At 30.9% G+C, this 27948-nt stretch overlaps 1 protein-coding gene across 1 annotated transcript; it reads right to left on the reverse strand.

Annotated features, from left to right (window-relative positions):
- Positions 1–295: 295 nt before the first annotated feature.
- LOC139876007 (uncharacterized) lies at positions 296–26873 on the reverse strand. Its single transcript, XM_071863306.1, has 6 exons — positions 26827–26873; positions 26068–26625; positions 25511–25905; positions 1599–1939; positions 743–1361; positions 296–666 (listed from the first exon to the last, which is right to left on the reverse strand). The coding sequence occupies exons 1-6, from the start codon at positions 26871–26873 to the stop codon at positions 296–298; spliced, it is 2331 nt and encodes a 776-aa protein (XP_071719407.1).
- Between the last annotated feature and the right edge of the window lie 1075 nt (positions 26874–27948).

Genomic DNA, 27948 nt, shown 5'->3' on the forward strand with positions numbered 1-27948 from the left:
GGGAAATGACCACGCTGCCCCATGGACCTCTTTTTCCTCCCCAACGGAAAGATGATGAAATGAACGTAATTCCAAAAGAAAATCAAATACAAATTACTTTCATATTTTTTTATTTATATTTAACTATCGTAAGGAATTTTTTTATTTTTTTTTTTTTAAAAGCAGCAAAACTATATTACTTAAGAGAATATTACAACAGTGGCAACCAAAAAGGAGGCCAAACCAAAGCATAATCACGACATGGGTTGCAAAGGGAGCAAACCCGATTACAAAAGACTACAAAACAGAAAGAAAACTAATTTAACTTTAGATATACACTAGGATCGTTAAGCCACGTGAGCCAATCTAATTTCTTTTTCTTCAAACGAAGTGATATCCAATCAAAAGACTTTACTTGGATTTCATTGAAGACAACCGGAATATTCCCAGTTTCACCACGAAAAACCGTCTTGTTTCTATGACGCCAAATATAATACGCACAAGTCCACTCGACCGCTTGCCAAATCTTTCTTCCAAGGCTTGAGGATGATACCGGACAATTTCCACGAAGTAATTCATTCATACTAAGGTTTGAGAAGTTACCGATGCCCCACCAAGCAAAAACCCGGGACCAAAGATCATGTGCTTTTTTACAAAAAAATGAAAGCATGTTCCACGGATTCCACACTATCATCACAAATTGGACATCTAACACTATGCAAGTCCACCCCCCTTTTATCGAGTTCAATCCTTGTCGGGATACGTTTTTGAGTAGCCCTCCAAGAAAAAACCTCAAGCTTTTTAGGGACGAGATTGTTTCGCATAGTTTGAGATGCAGCGACTGTACCCGACGGTGAAGCATCATCAATGACAGCAGCAAGTTTTTTAACACTGAAAAATCCGTTGTTTGCTAGCGACCACGACCAAAAGTCAGATGAATTGCTGAATTCAAAACCTGCAATTAAATCTTGAAGTCTGATCAGTTCATCAAAAGTACGACCAGTAGGCACTCGACACCACTCCCAGCTGAACGAAACAGCTCCAGCAGCAGAAACAGAAACGCGTGAGTGAATCGAGGCTTCTTTATTCAATTCGAGCCTGTATAAACGTGGGAAGGAAAGACTCAGTTTGCTCCCGCTGATCCACAGGCCGTCCCAGAAGGAAACAGAAGAAGTAGCAGCAACAGAGTGAACAAAAGAATTCCTGAAGGGAATCCCCATTGCTTGAATTTCAGTACCTGCAATCAAAATATCACGCCAGGTGCTTGGATTTAGAGAACGGATTGAACCGCTATCCAAACCCAAACCACCACACGGCCCATAAATGCTCCGAATGATCTTGGCCCAAAGTGCGTCGGCTTCGGTATAAAACCTCCACCACCACTTCCCCAAGAGAGATAAATTTTTATTGTTAAGACACCCAATATTTAACCCCCCGTAATCATAAGAAGATACGACTTTATCTCATTTAACCCAAGAGATTTTTGAAGAACCCGACTCCGTCCCGCCCCAAAAGAACTCACGCCTCACCCTCTCAAGTAATTTTAACACACACGGCGAGGCACGAAAGAGAGAGAAATAATACAACGGTAGGCTATTGAGGACCGATTTAATAAGAACCAAACGTCCGCCAAAAGACATTGTCCGCATTTTCCAACTCGACAAACGACCCTTGATTTTATCAATAACCGGATTCCAATTTTTTAAGTTTTTCATCTTAGCACCAATTGGCAATCCAAGGTAAGTGAACGGTAAGGATCCAACTTGACTTCCAAGAATAGATGCAACATTCCTAACTTCATCAACACCAACACCAACACCAATTCCAAAAAGAAAACTTTTATGAAAATTAACTTTCAATCCCGAAGTAAGCTCAAAACATTTAAGAAGGTTTTGAAAGTTAATAACATTTTCACTACTCCATTCACCAAGAAAGATAGTGTCATCTGTAGAGACCCGTCCTAATCCATCCGGACGAAGTCCATATTGATTATAAGCGATTCACAACAGTTGATTACATCGCGAGGTACTTGACCTCTATATGATACATTTTACAAACATTGCATTCGTTTTTGAAAAGACAATCTTTCATTACATCGAAAGTTGACAACATGCATACCATTTCGCAATATATCTTACTATAATTAAATTAATAATAATCTTGATGAACTCAACGACCCGAATGCAACGTCTTTTGAAATATGTCATGAATGACTCCAAGTAATATCTTTTAAAGTGAGCAAATGCACAGCGGAAGTTTCTTTCATACCTGAGAATAAACATGCTTTAAAGTGTCAACCAAAAGGTTGGTGAGTTCATTAGTTTATCATAAATAATCATTGCATAATTTTAATAGACCACAAGATTTCATATTCCCAATTCTCATAATTAAACGTCCCATGCATAGAGACAAAAATATCATTCATATGGATTGAACACCTGGTAACCGACATTAACTAGTGGCATATAAGAATATCCCCATCATTCCGGGATCCTCCTTCGGACATGATATAAATTTTGAAGTACTAAAGCATCCGGTACTTTAGATGGGGCTTGTTGGGCCCGATAGATCTATCTTTAGGATTCGTGTCAATTAGGGTGTCTGTTCCCTAATTCTTAGATTACCAGACTAAAAAGGGGCATATTCGGTTTAATAATCCAGCCATAGAATGTAGTTTTAAGTACTTGTGTCTATTTCGTAAAACAGTTATAAAAGCAGCGCATGTATTCTCAGTCCCAAAAATATATATTGCGAAAGCATTTAAAAATGGATTAATGAAACTCACGCATATAAAAAATAGTAAAATAGTTAATAAAGCATTTGCATGTATTCTCAGCCCAAAAATGTATATAAAAGGGAATAATGAAGCTCACGCATATAAAAAATAGTAAAATAGTTAATAAAGCATTTGCATGTATTCTCAGCCCAAAAATGTATATAAAAGGGAATAATGAAACTCACCTAATGTATTTTGTAGTAAAAATACATAGAACGACATTGAACAAGTATATGGTTGGCCTCGGATTCAGGAACCTATATTAGTTATATATATTAATACATATACTTGTAATCGAATAAGTTTGTATATTATTTCACTTGTTATATATATATACTTATATATATATATATTCTATGTATAAGTATTTGTTTGGTAAAATGACTTTAGTAATGATAATGAATAAAGAGTTGTATTATTTTGAAATAACAATAATAATGCTAGTAGTAAAAATGATAATAACGTTAATAATTTTAATAGTAACAATACTTATAGTAATAATTATACTTATGTTAGAAATGATAATAATAGTATTATTAATTATAAAATGACACTTATACTAATATTAATAAATTGTATTATTTTCATAGTAACGATAATAATAATAATAATCCCAATCATGGTAAAAATATAATAACACTTATATTAAGTATAATGAAACTTCAAAATTTTTAATAATAATACTAATAATATTCATGTTTATAATAATATAAGCTATTTTAATGATAATAATATTAATAATAATAATAATAATAATAATAATATAACTTGTATTATTCTTAATAATAATAATAATTTTCTTAATAATAAAAATAATTATAATAATTAATAGTAACAATAACAGTAATAATAATGTATAATAATAATAACAATAATGATTAGTGAGAGTACTACCTCACAAGAGTTAAAAATAAATTGTTGCCCATGCCCGGGCTCGAACTCGTGACCACTCGCTCACCCGTACACCTCCATTAACCATCTGATCAGGTCTATCTTTCTGTTATCATTCACATTTTATTTCTATTCAAGCTATATCTTCTTCTGTCCTATTTCTTCCTCTTCTAAAAAAAATATCACGGACCGGAATTGAACCTGAGACCTCTCGTTCAAACCCACACGCTTAAACTATCTGTTCTACTTCTCATTTATGTTTAATCCACACACCAAATCGGTTTAACTACTATTTTCGTCTGTCTCATTCTTCTTCTTCACTCACGTTTATCGTTTTCTTCCTCTTCATTAAAATTTAGTGATCATCTTCATTATTGAAACTGAAATAGAATGGTGAACGTGCTAGTAGCAGCCGAAGGAAAATAGAAAACATTATCATCATCGTTATCACGATCACTCATCAACATCATCTTTTTCATTATTTCATATAATCCCTACACATCATATCATTATCATCTATCCAGTCTTTCTTATCATAATCATCATCTTCCTAATCTAATCCTAATCTCATCGTTACAAACTAATCCTCCATGTCATCCTTTAAACCGAAACGATTTGCAGTTTTAAACCCTCTGTCTCGTTTCAGCCTCAATAGACATACATTAACTGGGTCACGGCCCATTATCTATCACTAGCCTAATCCATTTATCTAACACCGGCCCACTAGTTCAACACAATGAGTTTAAGAGGCGAAAACAAGAGGGCCGTCGGTGGTGATGTTGACTTAAATATAAAAAGTTATCCAGCAACTCCACTTTCATTAAACAACAATTTCTATTTGCTGTATAAGGGAGCATATAGGGTACCGAAAGTAGGAACACTTAGTGTGTAACAGCCCTACTAGCTCAATTATCATCATTATTCTCACGTTTTATAATGATCATTCTAGTATATATAGTAATATATATCCAACGATGAACCAGCAATAAACAACAATAAAAAAAAATATCAAGTTTGTTGTCGAGCTGTTCCAAGCAGAAACAATATCGTATACCTCGATCAAGTGGTGATTGAAAGGTGGTTTCAAGGTTAAACAAAAGTAGGGACGTTCGTCTAGCAGCAAGTATAATTATAGGTTATGATGATGTTTGGTTGCGATGGTTGTAAAGGAAACAGAAAAGAGAGAGTGAAAGGATTGTGGTCGTGTGGGTTTTGATGGTGGTTCTCGAGACAGGAGCAGAAAAAATAGAAGGTATGCAGCATATTTCTTCTAATCTTAAACAGAAACAACCGATGGGGTGTTTTGGTTTGGTCTTTGTTTGACAGGAACCGGGAATAGGAACACCAACAAACTTCGAATGGTGGTGGTCTGTTAGGTTTCGACATTTAACAGACAAAGGTTTGGTTTATGGATTGATAAACGTGATTATGTTGGTTCCATGGTTTTCAAAGACAAAACAGAAAATATATGGGTTGAGGTGGTGGTTTAAAGATTATAGAGAGTGGAGAAAAACAATTAAATTCCTTATAAACACAAGTTACTTAACTCGTTAGATAAATTTGGAAGCAGTCGACAATAGATTCGAGCTAAAGAGATGAATACAAAAAAAATATAAAGAAGATTACGACATTCAACTGATTTTGGATAACATTGTTCATAATTTGTACTCTCAATCAATCACGTATATTTGTTTTGAAAAGTTGGAATTGAATCTACGATATATATATATATATATATATATATATTATATATATAATTGGTATTATTAAATAAGTAAATATACTAATAATAATTAATAATAATAGTAATAATACTAATAATCATAATAATATTATTAATGATAATAAATTGTTATGTTTTCTAATTATTATAATAATAATGATAATAATAATAATTTATAATAATAACTCTTAATATTAATATCTAATAATAATACTAAAAATAATAATACTAATATCAATATTAATAATAATAATAAAAGTACTAGAAATATTATTATAATACTATATTTTGACTTATAATTACATTTAATAAATTAATATTACATATTATTAATTATGTGATATTTAATAATTATAATATATATAATAACATATTTTTAATATTTAATATTTATACATTTTAATATGTTACAATATACATATATTCATCAATTATGTATTGCAATCATATATATATATATATATATATATATATATATATATATATATATATATATATATATATATTCAACTATTATATATATATAATATTATTTTAAATATTAAGTTTCTTTACTTAAATAAATATATTAATTATTTATTTTGAAACAATTAATTCAAGGTATACATTTAATCGTTGACAAATCATATTCGAAATCAATTATAGTCAATATACTCTATATATTCAAATAACAAGTTTTGGTTATTTTAAGTCATCTTATAATAATTAATTCATTATATATAATTATATATATAAACTTTTATATATACATAAAGGTTCGTGAGTCGTCGGAATTAGCCAAAGGTCAAATGTATACATGAACGAAATTCAAAGTTTTTGAGATTCAGTTTAACAGACTTTGCTTATCGCGTCGAAAACATATAAAGATTAAGGTTTAAATTTGATCGGAAATTTTCGGGTCACTACAGTACCTACCCGTTAAAGAAATTTCGTCCCGAAATTTGAGTGAGGTCGTCATGGCTAACAATAAGGATGTTTTCATGATGAATATGAGTTAGAGTTTTATCATTATTGATTAATATAGATAAAACGATTCGATCATGTGAAGCGTACGAGTGAAGCTATCGCAAAAGGGTGAAATGAAGAAATGCAAGTTCATATTAACCAATGATGTGATGACCCGGAAATTTCTGACCAAATTTAAACTTAATCTTTGTATGATTAACATTTTCGACACGATAAGCAAAGTCTGTAAAACTGAATCTCAAAATTTTTGAACTACTTTTATATATTTAAATACCCTTCGGTTATTTTCGACGATTCGCGAACAATTATATGTAAATAGATACATATATACTATAACTTGAAAAGGTAACAATGTATTAATTATTTGATACCGTACATTAAATTTATTGGTTTAAATATCTATTTGAATATATATGATAAGTTGAAATATTTATTATTAAAATTTATTTATAAATAACTTCCAATGTGTATTTAAAAACTGATTTATGTATATTAAAAAAGATATATACATATATATAATTTCAAGTTATTTAGTAAACGATAGTAACATTTTCAAATTGCTACAGTACCCAAAATGCTACAGTGTTTTCGAAAATCACTATTTGCTACAGTGAAATTGACTTTGCTACAGTGAATTGCTACAGTAAACACTATTTTAAAATGTATTTCAAAAAATAGTGAGACGATGATTTATAGAAGTAAATGACCAAAACACTCAAATGTATAAGTTATATTTTGAGAGGTATAATTTAGGGATAATCTAAGTCTATATTTTGACAAGTGTACGTGTTACAAAACGTAAAATGCTAGTTTTCTAAGCGTACGAAAATGCGTTTGAAAAACCGGAACCGGGACATAAGTTGAGTGATGACGTACGACTTATCGGAACTAAAATTACAAATCAACTATGCATGTGAATTTAATATAATATATAATTAATTATTTAAATTATATATATTATATATTTATTTATTCATGTCGACAAACAAAAAAACAAAAGAAATGTGAGCTGTAATTGGAGGCCATGCGCTCGCATGGCCATATAGAAGAAACCCCATGCGATCGCATGGGGATAGATTTCAGCTCTGATTGCTATAAATTGCTCGTTTTGCTCGATGATAATCACACACAAACACACACACAGATATTTATTTTTACTCCGTATTTATTTATTATTATTATTATTATTATTATTATTATTATTATTATTATTATTAATAAGATTATTATTAATCTTATTATTTTTATTATTAGTATTATTATTTTTGCGATACAAAAATAAAAATGTACCTAAAATATTACGACGGAGTGCTGTCCAAGTAACTTTCAAAATGGTTTCCAAGCGAGCTAGAGCTAAGGAAATTATGGGTTATTGCCAAGGAAATTATGGGTAATGTTCAGGGGTATTTTTGTGAATCAAACCTCGTGTTTATCATCTCCGATGCGTCTACGTGCTTTCCTACAATATTGTATATCAATATTAAACAGTGAGTTCAATTGATCCCTTTTTATACATATTTTCGGGCTGAGAATACATGCGCAGTTTTATAAACTGTTTTAATAAATGGATACAAATACTAAAACTGATTTTGTGTGAGTTTCATATGATCCCTTTTACTCTCTACTTTTTTGGGCTGAGAATACATGCAAATGCTTTATTAACCGATATACAATATTTATATGCGTGAGTTTCATTTGCTCCCTTTTTAATTGCTTTTACAATATATATTTTTGGGCTGAGAATACATGCACTTTATTTTAAACGCAATGGATACAAGTACATACTAAATTCTACACCGATTTTGAACCGAAAATCCCTTAGCTTTGGTAACTAGTAACCGCCGGTTATAAGAACTGGTGGGCGTGAGTAGTAGTATATGGATCCATAGGGCTTGATATCCCCGTCCGAGCTAGAGCACTAGCCTTTTAACGGACGTATGCTATTTGAGAAGCGTACACGTTGGTTTGCGTGTATTATTAAGATGATTATACAAAGGGTACTTATTTTATAGACGTTAAAGTTTAGTTACCAGGGTGCTCAATCTTGTAGAATATTTTGATAAACGTTTCTAGATGAAACAACTGAAATCTTGTGATCCACCTTTATATACAGATTATGCGCAACATTAAAACTATGAACTCACCAACCTTTGTGTTGACACTTGTTAGCATGTTTATTCTCAGGTTTCCTAGAAGTCTTCCGCTGTTTGCTTAGATGTTAAACAAGCTATGTGCATGGAGTCTTACATGACATATTTTTCAAGGAGACGTTGCATTCACCAAATCGTCACCATGTATCTTATTTTGACTGCATTGTCAACGGAAATACTGTTGTAAACTATTATTTATGGTGATTGTCTATATGTAGAAATCATAAGATGTCGAAAACCTTTGATTTAAATATTCATTTATGGTGTAACTTTTCAAAAGAATGCAATGTTTACAAAACGTATCATATAGAGGTCAAATACCTCGCAATGAAATCAATGAATGACGTGTTCGTCCATATGGATTTGGAGCGATCGTCACAAATGACGTAGTCATGGTTGAATTTAGAGAATAAGGTGCGTCTTAACTTTTGACAGAGTCAGGGTTGAATTTCGGAATTCAATGGATTTAAAGAAAATCTTCGAAATCTAAAAGATTTGATTCTTCGGCGAATAAGGAATTTAAGATCTCTATAATTAAATACCGTGATCTGCCTCGATTACTCTGTCTGATTTTTCCATTATAAATCAAACTCTTCCGTTTCATTATTCTCACCATTCCTATACTTTCTTTCTTAGTCCATACATCCAAAAGATTGTGAAATGCTTAATTCCGTTCTAATCCTTGATGTTTTCTTAATCATCATTTCTGTCATCCTTCTTTCCAATCTTCCACCAGAAGAATCTGTTTACTCCTACTATTACCTTGGGGTAATACTATTCTTAATTATTTCATGTCTTTATATTGTTATTCGTATTAATATCCACGGTTTGTAACCTCCGTGTTGTTATTGGGCTTTATATTTTCTCTTATATTTTGGAGCTTTGTCCCTTCATTTCTTCTTCTTGCGATTAAACACCGCTTGTAATGGTTCAGAATTCGCAGATATAAACTTCAGAATGAACATTGTTAATGTTCTAAGAAGGAAATCGTAATGGCACGATTTGATTTGTCAAATTACCAGAATCACTGAGAATAGAAATATCAAGAATATATTTTCTTGATATGTTCAGAAGTTAATTTGAATGAAAGAGTTATGTAACATGGCACGTGATGATGATATGTTCTGTGAATCATCACGTTCCATTAGAAACTCAGCATGACTTAATGTAATATAATCACGTTGATCAAGTGTCATTATATTATACTAACTCATGCATCAGTTCCCAACATTATTTCAATAATATTCATATTTTAAGCTCGAAAGTTTACAGAATATAGAAACTAACAGTTTTTATATGATGTAACACTGATAGCACGAAGAGCTTAATGATTTCAGATAAGAATAGTTATAAAAATATCTTCAGAAATATGGAGGATATTTATAATGAAAGATACGATGATATCTTGGAATATCTAAGATCATAGGATGATGGAAACTATTGTTCGCAAGGGTATAGAGTAAGGAGCAAGATATTCGCTAAAGACTTCAGCAGATATTGAATCATTTGAATTCTTTGAAGTCAAACTTATTCTTTGTGATTTGTCCACGGCTTCCTTCATAGTTTCGCATAATCCGCTTTTTGGTACTAAATTTTCTATTGAGTGTTTCTAATACTCCATTCTTTATCATCAAACTTTTGACGGTTAAGGTCATGTACATTCTGTGCTGCTGTATTCAGCTTTTTCAGAATTTGAGATAATGATTTGTAGACTGGGTGCTTTTCAGAATTTCAGAATGGAAGATCATAATTCTAAGAGATAAATGTTATATGTTTACATATAACTGTTGATGTAGACATGCTGCGAGATTTCAAAATATTGATTGCTGATTCTCGGTGTTTGGTACGGTAATTCTTGTCATCAGATGCAGATGAGTAGATGATAGGATTTCAATGAATATAATAACTTTTCATAAAGTCAAAGATCAATGATGTTGCTGGTAAGTTTACTGCTAATGTAGTGAGATATAAACGGTTTTCCGGTATCGATGATGAAAGGTAACTTATATATCAGAGTTATAATAAGCTACTCCGAGTGAAAAGTCGAAGTTGACTTGTTGGAGCTGTGACAAAATTGGCTAAATTGGAAAGGGATTGCAAAGGTATGTTGGGTAATAATAATACTAAAGGGATTAACACAGCTATGTGATAGATGTTTACTCAGTTTTCGAGAGTTTTCAGGTGCATAACTATATGCATCAATATTTTCTTCCGTAGATGAAGTGCGGTTAATTCATCCTCTCGATTGAGGTGTTTTCAAGAATCATGAAAGGTTTGAACGTAGATTGTAATCGTCGAGATACAAATGAGGTTTAAGTTGAAAATCAAGTGGCAAACTTGAAGAATTGTTTAGTTTCATATGTTATAATCAATATTTTAATTCATTTTACTTGTCCACTGTTGGTAGTCCTCAGTTGATTATTCCACAGTTAGCTAGGATTTTGTTATCGTGGATTCTTAACAAAATTTTCTCATGGTTAATTTGTTTGTTTCTAGCAAATTTTTTTTTTGTCAAATGTTTTCTTCATTATGCCACTTGTTGGATTCTCATAAATCAAAATCCAAATATGAAATTGGATGAATATGGTTATTCTATGGTGAACGGATTTGTATATCGGTGGATGTAAGTAGGATAGTAAACGACTGTTGAATCAGCTTCGAAGAATGTACATTGTAACTTATTAATGTGAAATCTGAATATTCCTCGGGTATTACCTACCCGTTAAAATATTTTCACAATTAACACTTTGTACGAAAGAATTTTTTAATTACAATCTTTATGAAAACATATATACATATATATTTTCTTCAGATGTAATCATGGATTCATTGAGTTAATATGATATTAAACTCATTTGGTTTACCGTTAGAACTAGAATACATAATCTCTAAAACATTTAGAGATTACTTAATAGCCATGAAGAACGAAGATAAATGATGTAGAACGATATGTAGAACGTTGATTATACTCGAGGTACATAATGAGATTTTGAGGCGTGTGATGTTGAAAATTGGGTTGTTGGTGATACTGGTATTGATATTGGTGATACTGTTGGTGCCGGTGATATTGATGAAGCTGGTACGTTTTGCACTATATTTTCCAAGGCTACAACTCGGGCGCGAAGCTCGTTGACTTCTTCTATTATACCGGGATGATTGTCGGTCGAAACGAGTGGATGAATAAGGTTTAGAATTTTAGATAGAATATAATCATAGTGAGATATTCGGAAAATGAGGGTGAAAATGGTGTTTCAGACTGGTTCGCCGGTAAGTGCTTCAGGTTCTTCACCAAGAGATGAATTCGGTTGGTGAAAAGGATCGCCTTCTTCGCGTCTCCATTGATTAAGTCGTTTACGAACCCATCAGATGAATTGGGGATGGTTGATTTGTTGGTACATTCTGATGACACTGCTTTCGGAGCTTAGGTGAATATCCATGTCGGAATAGCTGTCGGAATAACTATCGGAATAACTATCGGAATAGCTATCGAAATCTGAGGGACTCGAACTGGTTGAGGGATTCATCTCGTATGATCAGATGAAGGATTTTCGATAAGAAATAGATTATAGGATGTAGATTAGTACCCTGCAATACATAATTTACATATGCATATATAATACTAAAATCCTATCAGTTACGGAGGAATCTACGGAAGCTGTCAGACAAAGGTAACAATAACAGATACGCTAAGATATGAATTTTGTCTATACACTATTCATCCAATCAATGCAGTAAGATGTGTCTAGACTAAGAATGATAAGCAGGTAATTTCCTAAGGATGATAAACTGATGATTTCCGACAAAGGTGATAAGCAAAATTTTTGACATGCATACACGGTCGAAGTCCAGACTCACTAATGTATCCTAACGACTTATCAGTTATACACACTAATGCAGACCTGGTTCACTAAGACCACCGCTCTGATACCAACTGTAGAGACCCGTCCTAATCCATTCGGACGAAGTCCATATTGATTATAAGCGATTCACAACAGTTGATTACATCGCGAGGTACTTGACCTTTATATGATACATTTTACAAACATTGCATTCGTTTTTGAAAAGACAATCTTTCATTACATCGAAAGTTGACAACATGCATACCATTTCGTAATATATATTACTATAATTAAATTAATAATAATCTTGATGAACTCAACGACCCGAATGCAACGTCTTTTGAAATATGTCATGAATGACTCCAAGTAATATCTTTTAAAGTGAGCAAATGCACAGCGGAAGATTTCTTTCATACATGAGAATAAACATGCTTTAAAGTGTCAACCAAAAGGTTGGTGAGTTCATTAGTTTATCATAAATAATCATTTCATAATTTTAATAGACCACAAGATTTCATATTCCCAATTCTCATAATTAAACGTCCCATGCATAGAGATAAAAATATCATTCATATGGATTGAACACCTGGTAACCGACATTAACTAGTTGCGTATAAGAATATCCCCATCATTCCGGGATCCTCCTTCGGACATGATATAAATTTCGAAGTACTAAAGCATCCGGTACTTTGGATGAGGCTTGTTGGGCCCGGTAGATCTATCTTTAGGATTCGCGTCAATTAGGGTGTCTGTTCCCTAATTCTTAGATTACCAGACTAAAAAGGGGCATATTAAGTTTAATAATCCAGCCATAGAATGTAGTTTTAAGTACTTGTGTCTATTTCGTAAAACAGTTATAAAAGCAGCGCATGTATTCTCAGTCCCAAAAATATATATTGCGAAAGCATTTAAAAATGGATTAATGAAACTCACGCATATAAAAAATAGTAAAATAGTTAATAAAGCATTTGCATGTATTCTCAGCCCAAAAATGTATATAAAAGGGAATAATGAAACTCACGCATATAAAAAATAGTAAAATAGTTAATAAAGCATTTGCATGTATTCTCAGCCCAAAAATGTATATAAAAGGGAATAATGAAACTCACCTAATGTATTTTGTAGTAAAAATACATAGAACGACATTGAACAAGTATATGGTTGGCCTCAGATTCACGAACCTATATTAGTTATACATATTAATACATATACTTGTAATCGAATAAGTTTGTATATTATTTCACTTGTTATATATATATATACTTATATATATATTTTCTATGTATAAGTATTTGTTTGGTAAAATGACTTTATTAATGATAATGAATAAAGAGATGTATTATTTTGTAATAATAATAATAATGCTAGTAGTAAAAATGATAATAACGTTAATAATTTTAATAGTAACAATACTTATAGTAATAATTATACTTATGTTAGAAATGATAATAATAGTATTATTAATTATAAAATGACACTTATACTAATATTAATAAATTGTGTTATTTTCATAGTAACGATAATAATAATAATAATCCCAATCATGGTAAAAATATAATAACACTTATATTAAGTATAATGAAACTTCAAAACTTTTAATAATAATACTAATAATATTCATGTTTATAATAATATAAGCTATTTTAATGATAATAATATTAATAATAATAATAATAATAATATAACTTGTATTATTCTTAATAATAATAATAATTTTCTTAATAATAATAATAATTATAATAATTAATAGTAACAATAACAGTAATAATAATGTATAATAATAATAACAATAATGATTAGTGAGAGTACTACCTCACAAGAGTTAAAAATAAATTGTTGCCCATGCCCGGGCTCGAACTCGTGACCACTCGCTCACCCGTACACCTCCATTAACCATCTGATCAGGTCTATCTTTCTGTTATCATTCACATTTTATTTCTATTCAAGCTATATCTTCTTCTGTCCTATTTCTTCCTCTTCTAAAAAAAATATCACGGACCGGAATTGAACCTGAGACCTCTCGTTCAAACCCACACGCTTAAACCATCTGTTCTACTTCTCATTTCTGTTTAATCCACACACCAAATCGGTTTAACTACTGTTTTCTTCTGTCTCATTCTTCTTCTTCACTCACGTTTATCCTTTTCTTCCTCTTCATTAAAATTTAGTGATCATCTTCATTATTGAAACAGAAATAGAATGGTGAACGTGCTATAGCAGCCGAAGGAAAATAGAAAACATTATCATCATCGTTATCACGATCACTCATCAACATCATCTTTTTTATTATTTCATATAATCCCTACACATCATATCATTATCATCTATCCAGTCTTTCTTATCATAATCATCATCTTCCTAATCTAATCCTAATCTCATCGTTACAAACTAATCCTCCATGTCATCCTTGAAACAAAAACGATTTATAGTTTTAAACCCTCTGTCTCGTTTCAGCCTCAATAGACATACATTAACTGGGTCACGGCCCATTATCTATCACTAGCCTAATCCATTTATCTAACACCGTCCCACTAGTTCAACACAATGAGTTTAAGAGGAGAAAACAAGAGGGCGTGGTGATGTTGACTTAAATAGAAAAAGTTATCCAGCAACTCCATTTTCATTAAACAACAATTTCTATTTGCTGTATAAGGGAGCATATAGGGTACCGAAAGTAGGAACACTTAGTGTGTAACGGCCCTACTAGCTCAATTATCATCATTATTCTCACGTTTTATAATGATCATTCTAGTATATATAGTAATATATATCCAACGATGAACCAGCAATAAACAACAATAAAAAAAAAATATCAAGTTTTTTGTCGAGCTGTTCCAAGCAGAAACAATATCGTATACCTCGATTAAGTGGTGATTGAAAGGTGGTTTCAAGGTTAAACAAAAGTAGGGACGTTTGTCTAGCAGCATGTATAATTATAGGTTATGATGATGGTTGGTTGCGATGGTTGTAAAGGAAACAGAAAAGAGAGAGTGAGAGGATTGTGGTCGTGTGGGTTTTGATGGTGGTTCTCGAGACAGGAGCAGAAAAAACAGAAGGTATGCAGCATATTTCTTCTAATCTTAAACAGAAACAACCGATGGAGTGTTTTGGTTTGGTCTTTGTTTGACAGGAACCGGGAATAGGAACACCAACAAACTTAGAATGGTGGTGGTCTGTTAGGTTTCGACATTTAACAGAAAAAGGTTTGGTTTATGGATTGATAAACGTGATTATGTTGGTTCCATGGTTTTCAAAGACAAAACAGAAAATATATGGGTTGAGGTGGTGGTTTAAAGATTATAGAGAGTGGAGAAAAACAATTAAATTCCTTATAAACACAAGTTACTTAACTCGTTAGATAAATTTGGAAGCAGTCGACAATAGATTCGAGCCAAAGAGATGAATACAAAAAAAATATAAAGAAGATTACGACATTCAACTGATTTTGGATAACATTGTTCATAATTTGTACTCTCAATCAATCACGTACAGTTGTTTTGAAAAGTTGGAATTGAATCTACGATATATATATATATATCAGTATCTATATCTTATATATAATTGGTATTATTAAATAAGTAAATATACTAATAATAATTAATAATAATAGTAATAATACTAATAATCATAATAATATTATTAATGATAATAAATTGTTATGTTTTCTAATTATTATTATAATAATAATAATAATAATAATAATAATTTATAATAATAACTCTTAATATTAATATCTAATAATAATACTAAAAATAATAATACTAATATCAATATTAATAGTAATAATAAAAGTACTAGAAATATTATTATAATACTATATTTTGACTTATAATTACATTTAATAAATTAATATTACATATTATTAATTATGTGATATTTAATAATTATAATATATATAATAACATATTTTTAATATTTAATATTTATACATTTTAATATGTTACAATATACATATATTCATCAATTATGTATTGCAATCATATATATATATTCAACTATTATATATATAATATTATTTTAAATATTAAGTTTCGTTACTTAAATAAATATATTAATTATTTATTTTGAAACAATTAATTCAAGGTATACATTTAATCGTTGACAAATCATATTCGAAATCAATTATAGTCAATATACTCTATATATTCAAATAACAAGTTTTGGTTATTTTAAGTCATCTTATAATAATTAATTCATTATATATAATTATATATATAAACTTTTTTATATACATAAAGGTTCGTGAGTCGTCGGAATTAGCCAAAGGTCAAATGTATACATGAACGAAATTCAAAGTTTTTGAGATTCAGTTTAACAGACTTTGCTTATCGTGTCAAAAACATATAAAGATTATGTAACGTCCTCCCAATAGGGTCTGGAAGGAACGTCACTAATATCAAAACATACCAACATATTATAATAAATGAGAACAATACTAAATGATGAATTTAACTTTAATGAGTACACAGCAGAAAATGAAATATCGTTACAATGACAGGAATAACAATATCGTAAATGTTCACATGCAGAAGTAATAAATGCGATATCTCTTGATCCTATGTCCAAGTAGCATCACATAAGCAGTAAGTATAAGAGCTTGAATCAAACAGTACCTGAGACAAAACATGCTAAAGTGTTAACCAAAAAGGTTGAGTGAAGTTCATAGGTTTAACAAAAAGTTTGTCGTTGTTTTAGACCACAAGATTTAGTTTGTAAAGTTGATCTCCCGCAGGATCAAAAAGTTATACCAATGCGTGATATTTAGACTAAACGTTCAAGTTTTTGCCCCATGACAAGTTGTGTCTGTCCTTGTCGGTTTAATTTCATTATTAAGTAATACAATGACTTGGTCAAATGTATCGGGGACGTTACTCCCAATAGGCCTACCCCCAATAATTAAGCATGCCGCAGCAATTAAAAATATCACTGTAGGGACTTAGTCGGACATAGCCGGGTATAGCATAGTTTAACAGTTTGGTACTTGTGTCTAACGTGTAAAAAGTAAAAACAGCATGTGTCTCACCCCAAGTAAAAGTAAGTAAGTTTGCTAGCAATTAAAGAGGTGCTATGAATTCACCTTAGTAAGTAGAGAGAGTGTTATTCCTCGGAATAAAGAGTTGAACGAGTGAGCAGGAAAGTCAACCTATTGACATTTAAGAGTAGTTAAGTGTTTTGCCCATGTTTAAGTTTAAGTATGTGTTTAAGTATAGTTTATTTTACTAAGTTTCTATTCCTAGTAAGTTACTATTTTTATAAAGTTTCCATTTTTAGAAAGTTTCTTATTTTACTAAGTTTCTATGACTAGAGAGTTTCTACTTTTATCAGTGTTTTCCATTTTAGGATACTTGTCGTATTAGATAAGCTTTCAATCACCCTTTCCCTTCGAATGGCTAATTTAGATCTAGGGGCTTGAGCCATAGGACCCTTTAAATCGAAAATCCAAACCCTCTGCCTAGAATCTCATAGAAACCATTCGTCAAGAAAGTTCGAAGATCTATACATCTCTAATACATATCCCAAAATATTTTTATGTTACAATATAAGTAGTAGGTTATAGGTGCTAGTAATAGTAATAGTGTATACATGTTATTTATTTTATTTTTAATTGCATATAATTTATAACATTATTTACATATTTCGGTAAAAATAATAATCGAAGTAAAAAGTAAAAAGTAAAAAGTAAAAAGTAAAAAGTAAAAAGTGAAAAGTAAAAAAATAAAAAGTAAGAAAAGAATACTTACTAGTAGTAATTCTTCAAAGAGAGAATGAGAGAAATTTTGGTGTGAGTTTGAATGAGAAATGAGGGGTATTTATACTTGAAAAAATTAGGTAAAAAGAATAAAATAATTAAAAGAAAAACAAATATTTAATTCTTAATGAGATTTTAAAATTAAAAAGTATTAAATGTTAGGTCATGGGATAATGCACAAAATAAAATAATAAAAGTAGTTTTTCCATTAAAATTTTTAATTAAAAAGTAATTTATTTATTTATTTATTTATTTTTTATTTATTTTAAGGATTTTTTTTATGTAAATAAACAAATTTATTTAATGTTTTTCCAAGAATATTTGTCAATAATATTTTTTTTTTATTTTTTTATTTTTGTTTTATTTAATTAATAAATACAAATTTTGCATAAAAATAATAAATAATTCGGTATTTTGTATTTTTAATAATAATTATGATTTTAATTATTAAACTATAGTTTTAGTAAGTTTGTAAATATTATTACATTTATATATAATTGGATTTATTATATAGTTAAATATATAATACATTAACTAAATAATAAAAGTGATACAAAGTTTATATACTTAGTTAAATTATGTCAAATTATATAAATTAATAATATATTATTTATTTAAGCGTACATTGTTGACTAAAAATTACTATTCGGTCAATATTTAATTGTATATAACAACCCTTAATACATATAGTCAGACATATAACCATAGGGTTAATTCAGTAATTTAGAAGTCAAAAAGTGAGGGTTGTTACAGTACCTCCCCGTTAATAAAAACTTCGTCCCGAAGTTTTAGGTAGACTTCTCGGATGCATCAGCGGTTGAGAAGAGATGGGGATATTTCTGTTTCATTTGGTCTTCACGTTCCCAGGTATGTTCAGGGCCTTGCGTGTTTTTCCAAAGGATAGAATATTGTTTTGTTTCAAGCGTTTAAGTCATACAAACCATAATCTCTATAGGTTCTTCTACGAAGTGCATTTTATCATTAATGCACAGATCATTCAAAATGATGATGTTATGCAAGTCATTTCAGTAAATTGGATACATGAAATGTGTTATGAATAATATTGAGCTCATTTAAAATCTTGAGCATTTATGCTGCAATATTAGGCAGACAAAACAGAGAGGAGTTCATGAAAATCATAGTCATGAAATTTGATAGAGATCGTCATTCTTTATAACAAGAATGATGAATTAGAGTTTTATCGACATTAAATAATATGGATAAAGTAATTCGATTATAGAAAGAGTATAAACGAGGCTATCGTAAAAGAGTAAATGAGAAAATTAAATGTTTGCCTTAACTTTTGACGTAGTTACGATTGATTTCCGGATTTCAAGGAATTAAAGAAATCTTCGAAAGCTTTATAAGATTTGATTTTCTGGTAATTACAGAAATTAGGATTTTCTTTAATTAAAGGCGGTGAATTGCCTCGATTGCTGTGTCTGGAATTTTTGCTATAAATTAGCTTCTTCCGTTTCATTATCTTCACCACTTATATACTTTCTTTCTCAATTCATACTTCCAAAAGTTTTGTTAATATGCTCAATCCAGTTCTTGTCTTTGACATTATATTGGTTATCGCCACAATCATCCTTCTTTTCCAACTCCCACCAGAGGAGTCTGTTTACTTCTACTATGCTCTAGAATTTATTGTGTTTTTAGTTCTCCCGTGTCTTTATATTGCTATACGCATTGATATACACGGTTTGTAATTTCAGTGTTGTTATCGGGATTTATATTTTCCCTTATATGTCGAAGCTTCATGCTTTTGTAAAGCAAGTAACGGTCCATAATTCATAGGTATGAAGTTTCGAATGATCATGATATTCAAAGCAGAAGGAAAGGTAATAGCACGATTTGATTTGTCATATTACCAGAATATCCGAAAAAGACCGAATTATCAAGAAAAATATTTTCTTGATATGTTTAGAGTTTAAATAGATAAGAGTCGTGTAACATGTCAAATGATGATTATAAAGTTTATGAATCATCATCTTCCATTAAAAATTTAGCATGACTTGCTGTAATATAATCACGTTGGCCTGACGTCATTATATTATACTAACTCATGCTTCAATTCCCAACACTACTTCAAATCATTCATAATTTAAACTTGAACTTTACAGAATATAGAAACTAAAACAGTTTCCTTTATGATGTGATAAAGATATCGCAAAGAGATAATTAATTGCTGATAAGAATAGTTATAAAGATATCTTCAGAAATATAGAGGATATTTATAACGAAAGATACAGTGATATCTCAGAATTTCTAAGTTCCAATGACGAGGAAAATTCTTTTGTTTCCTCTGCATTTAATGCTACCATACCTGAATCATTGGTTATCAATCCGAGATGGTTTCAAGAAATTTTATTTTTTTAGATGATTAAACGCTGATTGTAATCGTCAACGGATCTAATGGTTAACGAATAGGCGTTGTTGATGATAATTTCGGTGGTTTGATGTGATAATTCATCATAGAATACGAATGAATATAATTCATGAATGTAGTGATCTTTAGGAAGATAACACCTGCTAAAGCTTTACTTGAATTCTAGTATGTTAATTTCAGAATGTGTAATTAAATTTGTATGAAAATGATTGTGTATCACAGTGAAGGCAGTGAGTATAATTAATGATTTATGAATCGAAATTGAAGAATGTACAGTGTATTTATGTGAGATGTAAATATTTCTCGGGTATTACCTACCCGTTAAAATATTTTCACAATTAACAGTTTTTACAATCTTTATGAAGATATACGTTCATATATGTATTCTTCAGATATAATCATGGATTTAATGAGTTAATATATATTAAACTCATTTGATTTGCGGTTTGGAACGAGAGTAAATAATCTCCAAAATCTTAGAGATTTCATAATTGTTGCGAAATATTTCGCTAATGAAGTTATGAATCAATACATTCATCGTTATACTTGATTTATTATGAAATGGAGTTTATTGTGCTGAAGCAGTGATTAACAATTGTTAAGTCATTAGCGAAGGGTGTACATCATAGCATATTAGTGATATGAATTAACCAAGTAGTACATACTAGTTGAGATTCTCACGTAATTGCTTAGTACGACAAGATTTATTATTGTTCCAAATCATATATATAAGGTATACATATATAATTCTTCACGAAGAATGAGTCAATACATCTTAACTCTTTATTGCTAATATTCCTTGGTATCTATGGGGCGTATCATGTTGATGTTTGAGGTACTGAGTGTGTTGTTGAGGTGGGGGATGCGAATGTTGTTATTGATGAAGCTGATGCTGTTAGTGGTGATGTTGATGGTACTGGTGGTGATGCTGGTTATGCTGCTGGTGTTCGTAGGTTTCGCACTAGATTTTTCCAGAGCCACTACTCGAGCGCGAAGCTCGTTGACTTCTTCTATTATTCCGGGATGATTGGTGGTTGGAACAAGGGGGTGAATAAGATCTAGAATCTTCGATATTATATATTCGTGACGGGTTACCCTGGAAAGAAGAGAGAAAATGGTGTTTCGGACTGGTTCGCCAGTAAGCGCTTCAGGTTCTTCGCCAAGAGGTGAATTCGGTTGGTGGAAGGGATCACCTTCTTCTTGTCTCCATTGATTGAGTCGGCTACGAACCCATCCCCAATTTATCCAGAATAGATGATGGCTGATTGGTTCGTTTGTTCCGGTTACGCTGCCGTGGGAGCTTGAAGAGTTTGAGAAATTAATATTATATGTTTGGAATAGGGTTTGATATGAAATGGGTATTGAATACCGAATGATATATTCGTCTCCTTGAATACGTATTTATAGCAAAAAGATTTCCGTAATTTACGGAGGAAATTTAGGATAAGTGGTAGACAAAGTTTATAGACATGATAATAGATGATAAGATATGATGTGTCATCCATTTATGTAATAATGATGGTATGACGTGTTGAGATTTGTAACCAGATATTGATTAAAGAATTTCAATTCGTATACTGTGATAACCCAATAATATTTTCCGGTTCGCAAACTGATGCATAAAGGCATAAGATACGTGAGTGTTTGAAGTAGTAGCAGGAGCTTGTGGACGAACCGTTATCTTCAATAACATATAGAAGTTTGATAAACTTGATAGGTCATAAGTTTGAAAAAAAAATAAGTGGAATAAAGATGAATATGATATAAACGAAACACTTTATTTTATTAAGAACAAGGCTTTAAACAAGCCTTCTTATTACACGATTCGGGGATAGAAATAGTTTAAGGCCTAGCCTTTGCATAGATAGAAAATAACTAGGAAATATTAAGATTGAAGTAGTCTTCATATTTATTCTTCTCGTCCTCAACCTCCTTCATAAACTTCTCAAACTTGTCGTTCTTCTCCTTTCGTTCCTCATAAAGATACTCGATGTTATCATAAAGATTAGATACATCATTGTTGATTACATGGTACTTGTGGTCCCTTATAGAAAGTTGATTATTCACACGTTTTTCCTCCATCTTCAATCTAAGGTCAACATCTTCTCTTAGGTAGGAGAGAGATTGCTTCCCCCATCGGGTATTTCTATCACCTTCATACTTCACCAACTTTATCTCTTTCTTTAGTTCAGCATTTTCCTCCATGAGCTTCTTCATCGCTAGGTCTTTTTCCTTCATTTGAAAATCGATCCTTGCAATATGGCGAATTAGGTCATCGGTAGTTTTTCACAGATTCATGAGCTCGTACTTGGCATCAACTTCATCGTAGAAAGGAGATCGGGATCTTTTCTTTGACGGCCCAGTTTCTTCAAGACATTTCCTTTTGTCTTTATTCCTCGGGGTTGGATAGTATTCAGGAGACCCATGTAACTTTAGAGTAGTATTTGGGCTATAATTTGGTGAGGGAGGACCACCAAAGCCATAAGGTGGACTTTGGACTGGTCTTTCTGTGGAAGACCTTTCAATATCTTTTTCGGTTGGCTTGAAAAGATTCATTTTGGTCGTTTGATGATAATTAGACATCCTAACATTAGGAAGGAGATTTTGATCAGTTTTAGGATAGGATTGTAAGACATATGTTTTAAGATTACAAGGCAATCCTAAGTGCTTTAAAGTCTAAGGCAGGAAAGGTTATAGTTTCCTAGATTGCTAAGGCACCCTAGCTAACAAGTAAGGCACACATAAAAATGCAATCCTGGTTCTCTATAATAGCCTGGTTATGCTCTGATACCAATCTGTAACGTCCTCCCAATAGGGTCTGGAAGGAACGTCACTAATATCAAAACATACCAACATATTATAATAAATGAGAACAATACTAAATGATGAATTTAACTTTAATGAGTACGCAGCGAAAAATGAAATATCGTTACAATGACAGGAATAACAATATCGTAAATGTTCACATGCAGAAGTAATAAATGCGATATCTCTTGATCCTATGTCCAAGTAGCATCACATAAGCAGTAAGTATAAGAGCTTGAATCAAACAGTACCTGAGACAAAACATGCTAAAGTGTCAACCAAAAAGGTTGAGTGAAGTTCATAGGTTTAACAAAAAATTTGTCGTTGTTTTAGACCACAAGATTTAGTTTGTAAAGTTGATCTCCCGCAGGATCAAAAAGTTATGCCAATGCGTGATATTTAGACTAAACGTTCAAGTTTTTGCCCCATGACAAGTTGTGTCTGTCCTTGTCGGTTTAATTTCATTATTAAGTAATACAATGACTTGGTCAAATGTATCGGGGACGTTACTCCCGATAGGCCTACCCCAATAATTAAGCATGCCGCAGCAATTAAAAATATCACTGTAGGGACTTAGTCGAACATAGCCGGGTATAGCATAGTTTAACAGTTTGGTACTTGTGTCTAACGTGTAAAAAGTAAAAACGGCATGTGTCTCATCCCAAGTAAAAGTAAGTAAGTTTGCTAGCAATTAAAGAGGGGCTATGAATTCACCTTAGTAAGTAGAGAGAGTGTTATTCCTCGGAATAAAGAGTTGAACGAGTGAGCAGGAAAGTCAACCTATTGACATTTAAGAGTAGTTAAGTGTTTTGCCCATATTTAAGTTTAAGTATGTGTTTAAGTATAGTTTGTTTTACTAAGTTTCTATTCCTAGTAAGTTACTATTTTTATAAAGTTTCCATTTTTAGAAAGTTTCTTATTTTACTAAGTTTCTATGACTAGAGAGTTTCTACTTTTATCAGTGTTTTCCATTTTAGGATACTTGTCGTATTAGATAAGCTTCCAATCACCCCTTTCCCTTCGAATGGCTAATTTAGATCTAGGGGCTTGAGCCATAGGACCCTTTAAATCAGAAATCCAAACCCTCTGCCTAGAATCTCATAGAAACCATTCGTCAAGAAAGTTCGAAGATCTATACATCTCTAATACATATCCCAAAATATTTTTATGTTACAATATAAGTAGTAGGTTATAGGTGCTAGTAATAGTAATAGTGTATACATGTTATTTATTTTATTTTTAATTGCATATAATTTATAACATTATTTACATATTTCGGTAAAAATAATAACCGAAGTAAAAAGTAAAAAGTAAAAAGTAAAAAGTAAAAAGTGAAAAGTAAAAAAAATAAAAAGTAAGAAAAGAATACTTACTAGTAGTAATTCTTCAAAGAGAGAATGAGAGAAATTTTGGTGTGAGTTTGAATGAGAAATGAGGGGTATTTATACTTGAAAAAATTAGGTAAAAAGAATAAAATAATTAAAAGAAAAACAAATATTTAATTCTTAATGGGATTTTAAAATTAAAAAGTATTAAATGTTAGGTCATGGGATAATGCACAAAATAAAATAATAAAAGTAGTTTTTCCATTAAAATTTTTAATTAAAAAGTAATTTATTTATTTATTTATTTATTTATTATTTATTTTAAGGATTTTTTTATGTAAATAAACAAATTTATTTAATTTTTTCCAAGAATATTTGTCAATAATATTTTATTTTTATTTTTTTATTTTTGTTTTATTTAATTAATAAATACAAATTTTGCATAAAAATAATAAATAATTCGGTATTTTGTATTTTTAATAATAATTATGATTTTAATTATTAAACTATAGTTTTAGTAAGTTTGTAAATATTATTACATTTATATATAATTGGATTTATTATATAGTTAAATATATAATACATTAACTAAATAATAAAAGTGATACAAAGTTTATATACTTAGTTAAATTATGTCAAATTATATAAATTAATAATATATTATTTATTTAAGCGTACATTGTTGACTAAAAATTACTATTCGGTCAATATTTAATTGTATATAACAACCCTTAATACATATAGTCAGACATATAACCATAGGGTTAATTCAGTAATTTAGAAGTCAAAAAGTGAGGGTTGTTACAGATTAAGGTTTAAATTTAATCAGAAATTTCCGGGTCACTACATCATCCGCGTATTGTAGATGAGAAACAAGAATTTTATCATCACCGACTTCAATACCCTTAAATAAACCTCTAGCCGTTGTAACTTTTGTCATGATATTCAAGCCTTCCGAAGCTAATAGAAAGAGAAACGGAGATAGCGGGTCGCCTTGACGAATGCCACGTTCCAAAGAGAACTCTTTTGTGGGGGATCCATTTACAAGAATGGAAATACTTGCGGATTTTATACAAGCCATTATCCATCTCCTCCATTTGACACCGAAACCCATGCACTTCATCACCTCCATTAGAAATTCCCAATTGATACTATCAAAGGCCTTCTCAAAGTCAACCTTGAAAATAACACCTTTCTTACCTTTTGCCTTAAGAAAATCAATCGACTCATTGACAACATGAGCACCATCCAAAATGAATCTACCCTTTAAAAAGGCACTTTGTTCAATACCAACAAGAGATGGAACGACCCTTTTTAAACGGTTAGAAAGGATTTTAGACACAACTTTATAATAGCTCCCAATTAAACTAATGGGACAAAAATCACCTAAACATTTTGGATCCTTCTTTTTTGGCACTAAAGTAACAAAGGATGCATTACATCCTCGAGAAAACTAGCCCTTCTCCCAAAACCATCGAATCGCATCAATTAGCTCAACTTTTATTATATCCCAAATTTTTTTGTAGAAACGTAAGTTGAAACCATCCGGACCCGGGGCTTTTGTACCACTACACTCAAAAACTGCATCCCGAATCTCCTTATCATCAAAAGGAGCTTCCAAACTTGCGACATCGATACTAGAAAACATTTGATAATTGAAATCTTCCATGCTTGGTCTCGCCATGTTAGGTTCTTCAAAGATTTTTTTGAAATGTCTAAAAACCTCCTCTTTTATTTCAACCGGGTTATTGTTCCACACTCCATTAATCGAAAGACCCCTTATCTTGCTTTTATTATTTTTTCGCCGGATAATCGAGTGGAAATATTTTGTATTCTCATCACCTTCTAGGATCCACTTGACACGCGCCTTTTGCTTAAGCATTTCCGATTTAATACGTTCCTTTTCTAGCCATTGTTTCCTAGAATCCTTCCATTGTAATAATTCACCTTCATCAAGCACAACCGATTCCGCCTTTAGTTCAAAAGCAAAGGCAGCAGCCTTAAGAGAATCAATGATATTAACAATATAACTAATAGACAAAATTTAATATAACTAATAGACAAAATTTGTCTTATTCATTATGAATAGTACTATTTAAATTTTCACTTTTTATAAACTTAACCCCCTAACTTTCATTACAATACAAATCGAACCCCTCACTTTATACTTATATTCTAAATTATTATTTATCCCATCACTAACACCAAAAATACTGAATAATAACACCCACCATGCTTTACCGACTTGTACACTGCGCTCAAATAGTAGAACCCACATAGGCCACTACTGTGCTACAATTTTTTTTTGTCTCCAACGATAAAAGAAACAACTTTCTTAAAAGGAACAACACTTCAATGCTACCAAAAGATGTCGAAAAACATTCTTTTTTACAAAATAGATCAACTATCTTTAACGCTAAAAGAAGCAACTTTCACAAAAGAAACAACACTTCAATGTTAGATGTCGAATTTTTTTTTTTTTTTACAAAATAGATCCACAAAAGGAAAGACTTTTTTTTAACTCGCATTCAAAACGGAGCCCCCGACGCGAAGCAAGGGCTCAACAACTAGTTAAGACTATAGAATTATAAAAAAATTAGTCAATAATTAAAAAAACATATTTATACTTTGCAAATAATTCAACCGAGTTTTTATCTCGAAAAGACATCAATGGATGATTAATCTCGAAAACTATATCTATATATATGCATTAATTAATATATATATATATATTTTTATTTTTTTCAAAGATGTGATTAATATGTGAGTTCGCTAGGTTCTTTTCCACCCTTAATTATCTCCGGATCCTTTCACCATATATATATATATATATATATATATATATATATATATATATATATATATATATATATATATATATATATATATATATATATATATATATATATATATATATATATATATATATATGTTAATTTTAAAAATTAGTAGTAATCTATACCAGAGACCAAAGCAAGGCTCGACAAAACAGAAAGTATCATAGTACGTCGTCCTTCCCTGAAATGAAATTTCATGCTGGAGAAAGAACTAGCATGAAAGTCGATCTATTACAACCAGCGCGGTTGTTCGTATTTCATTTTCTTCTTCCAGGCCCTTCTTTCTTAGAAAGGCACTCACTGAGTTACTTACGGAATCTAAAATCTTGAGGCGGATTACGGCCCCTTTGATGAAAGGTAAGCGCTTTGGCTGGCTACCTATAATATAAAGATCCTTTACTGCACACTTTAGATATCTGTTTCCATCCAATCAAAGACGGCGAGTGAAATATCCCGTTCTTATTGATTAAAAACGTTCCATATTAATTGATTTCGTTGCGAGGTTTTGACCTCTAT

This window comes from Rutidosis leptorrhynchoides, chromosome 11, assembly GCF_046630445.1.
Source record: "Rutidosis leptorrhynchoides isolate AG116_Rl617_1_P2 chromosome 11, CSIRO_AGI_Rlap_v1, whole genome shotgun sequence".
NCBI classification, from domain to species: domain Eukaryota; kingdom Viridiplantae; phylum Streptophyta; class Magnoliopsida; order Asterales; family Asteraceae; genus Rutidosis; species Rutidosis leptorrhynchoides.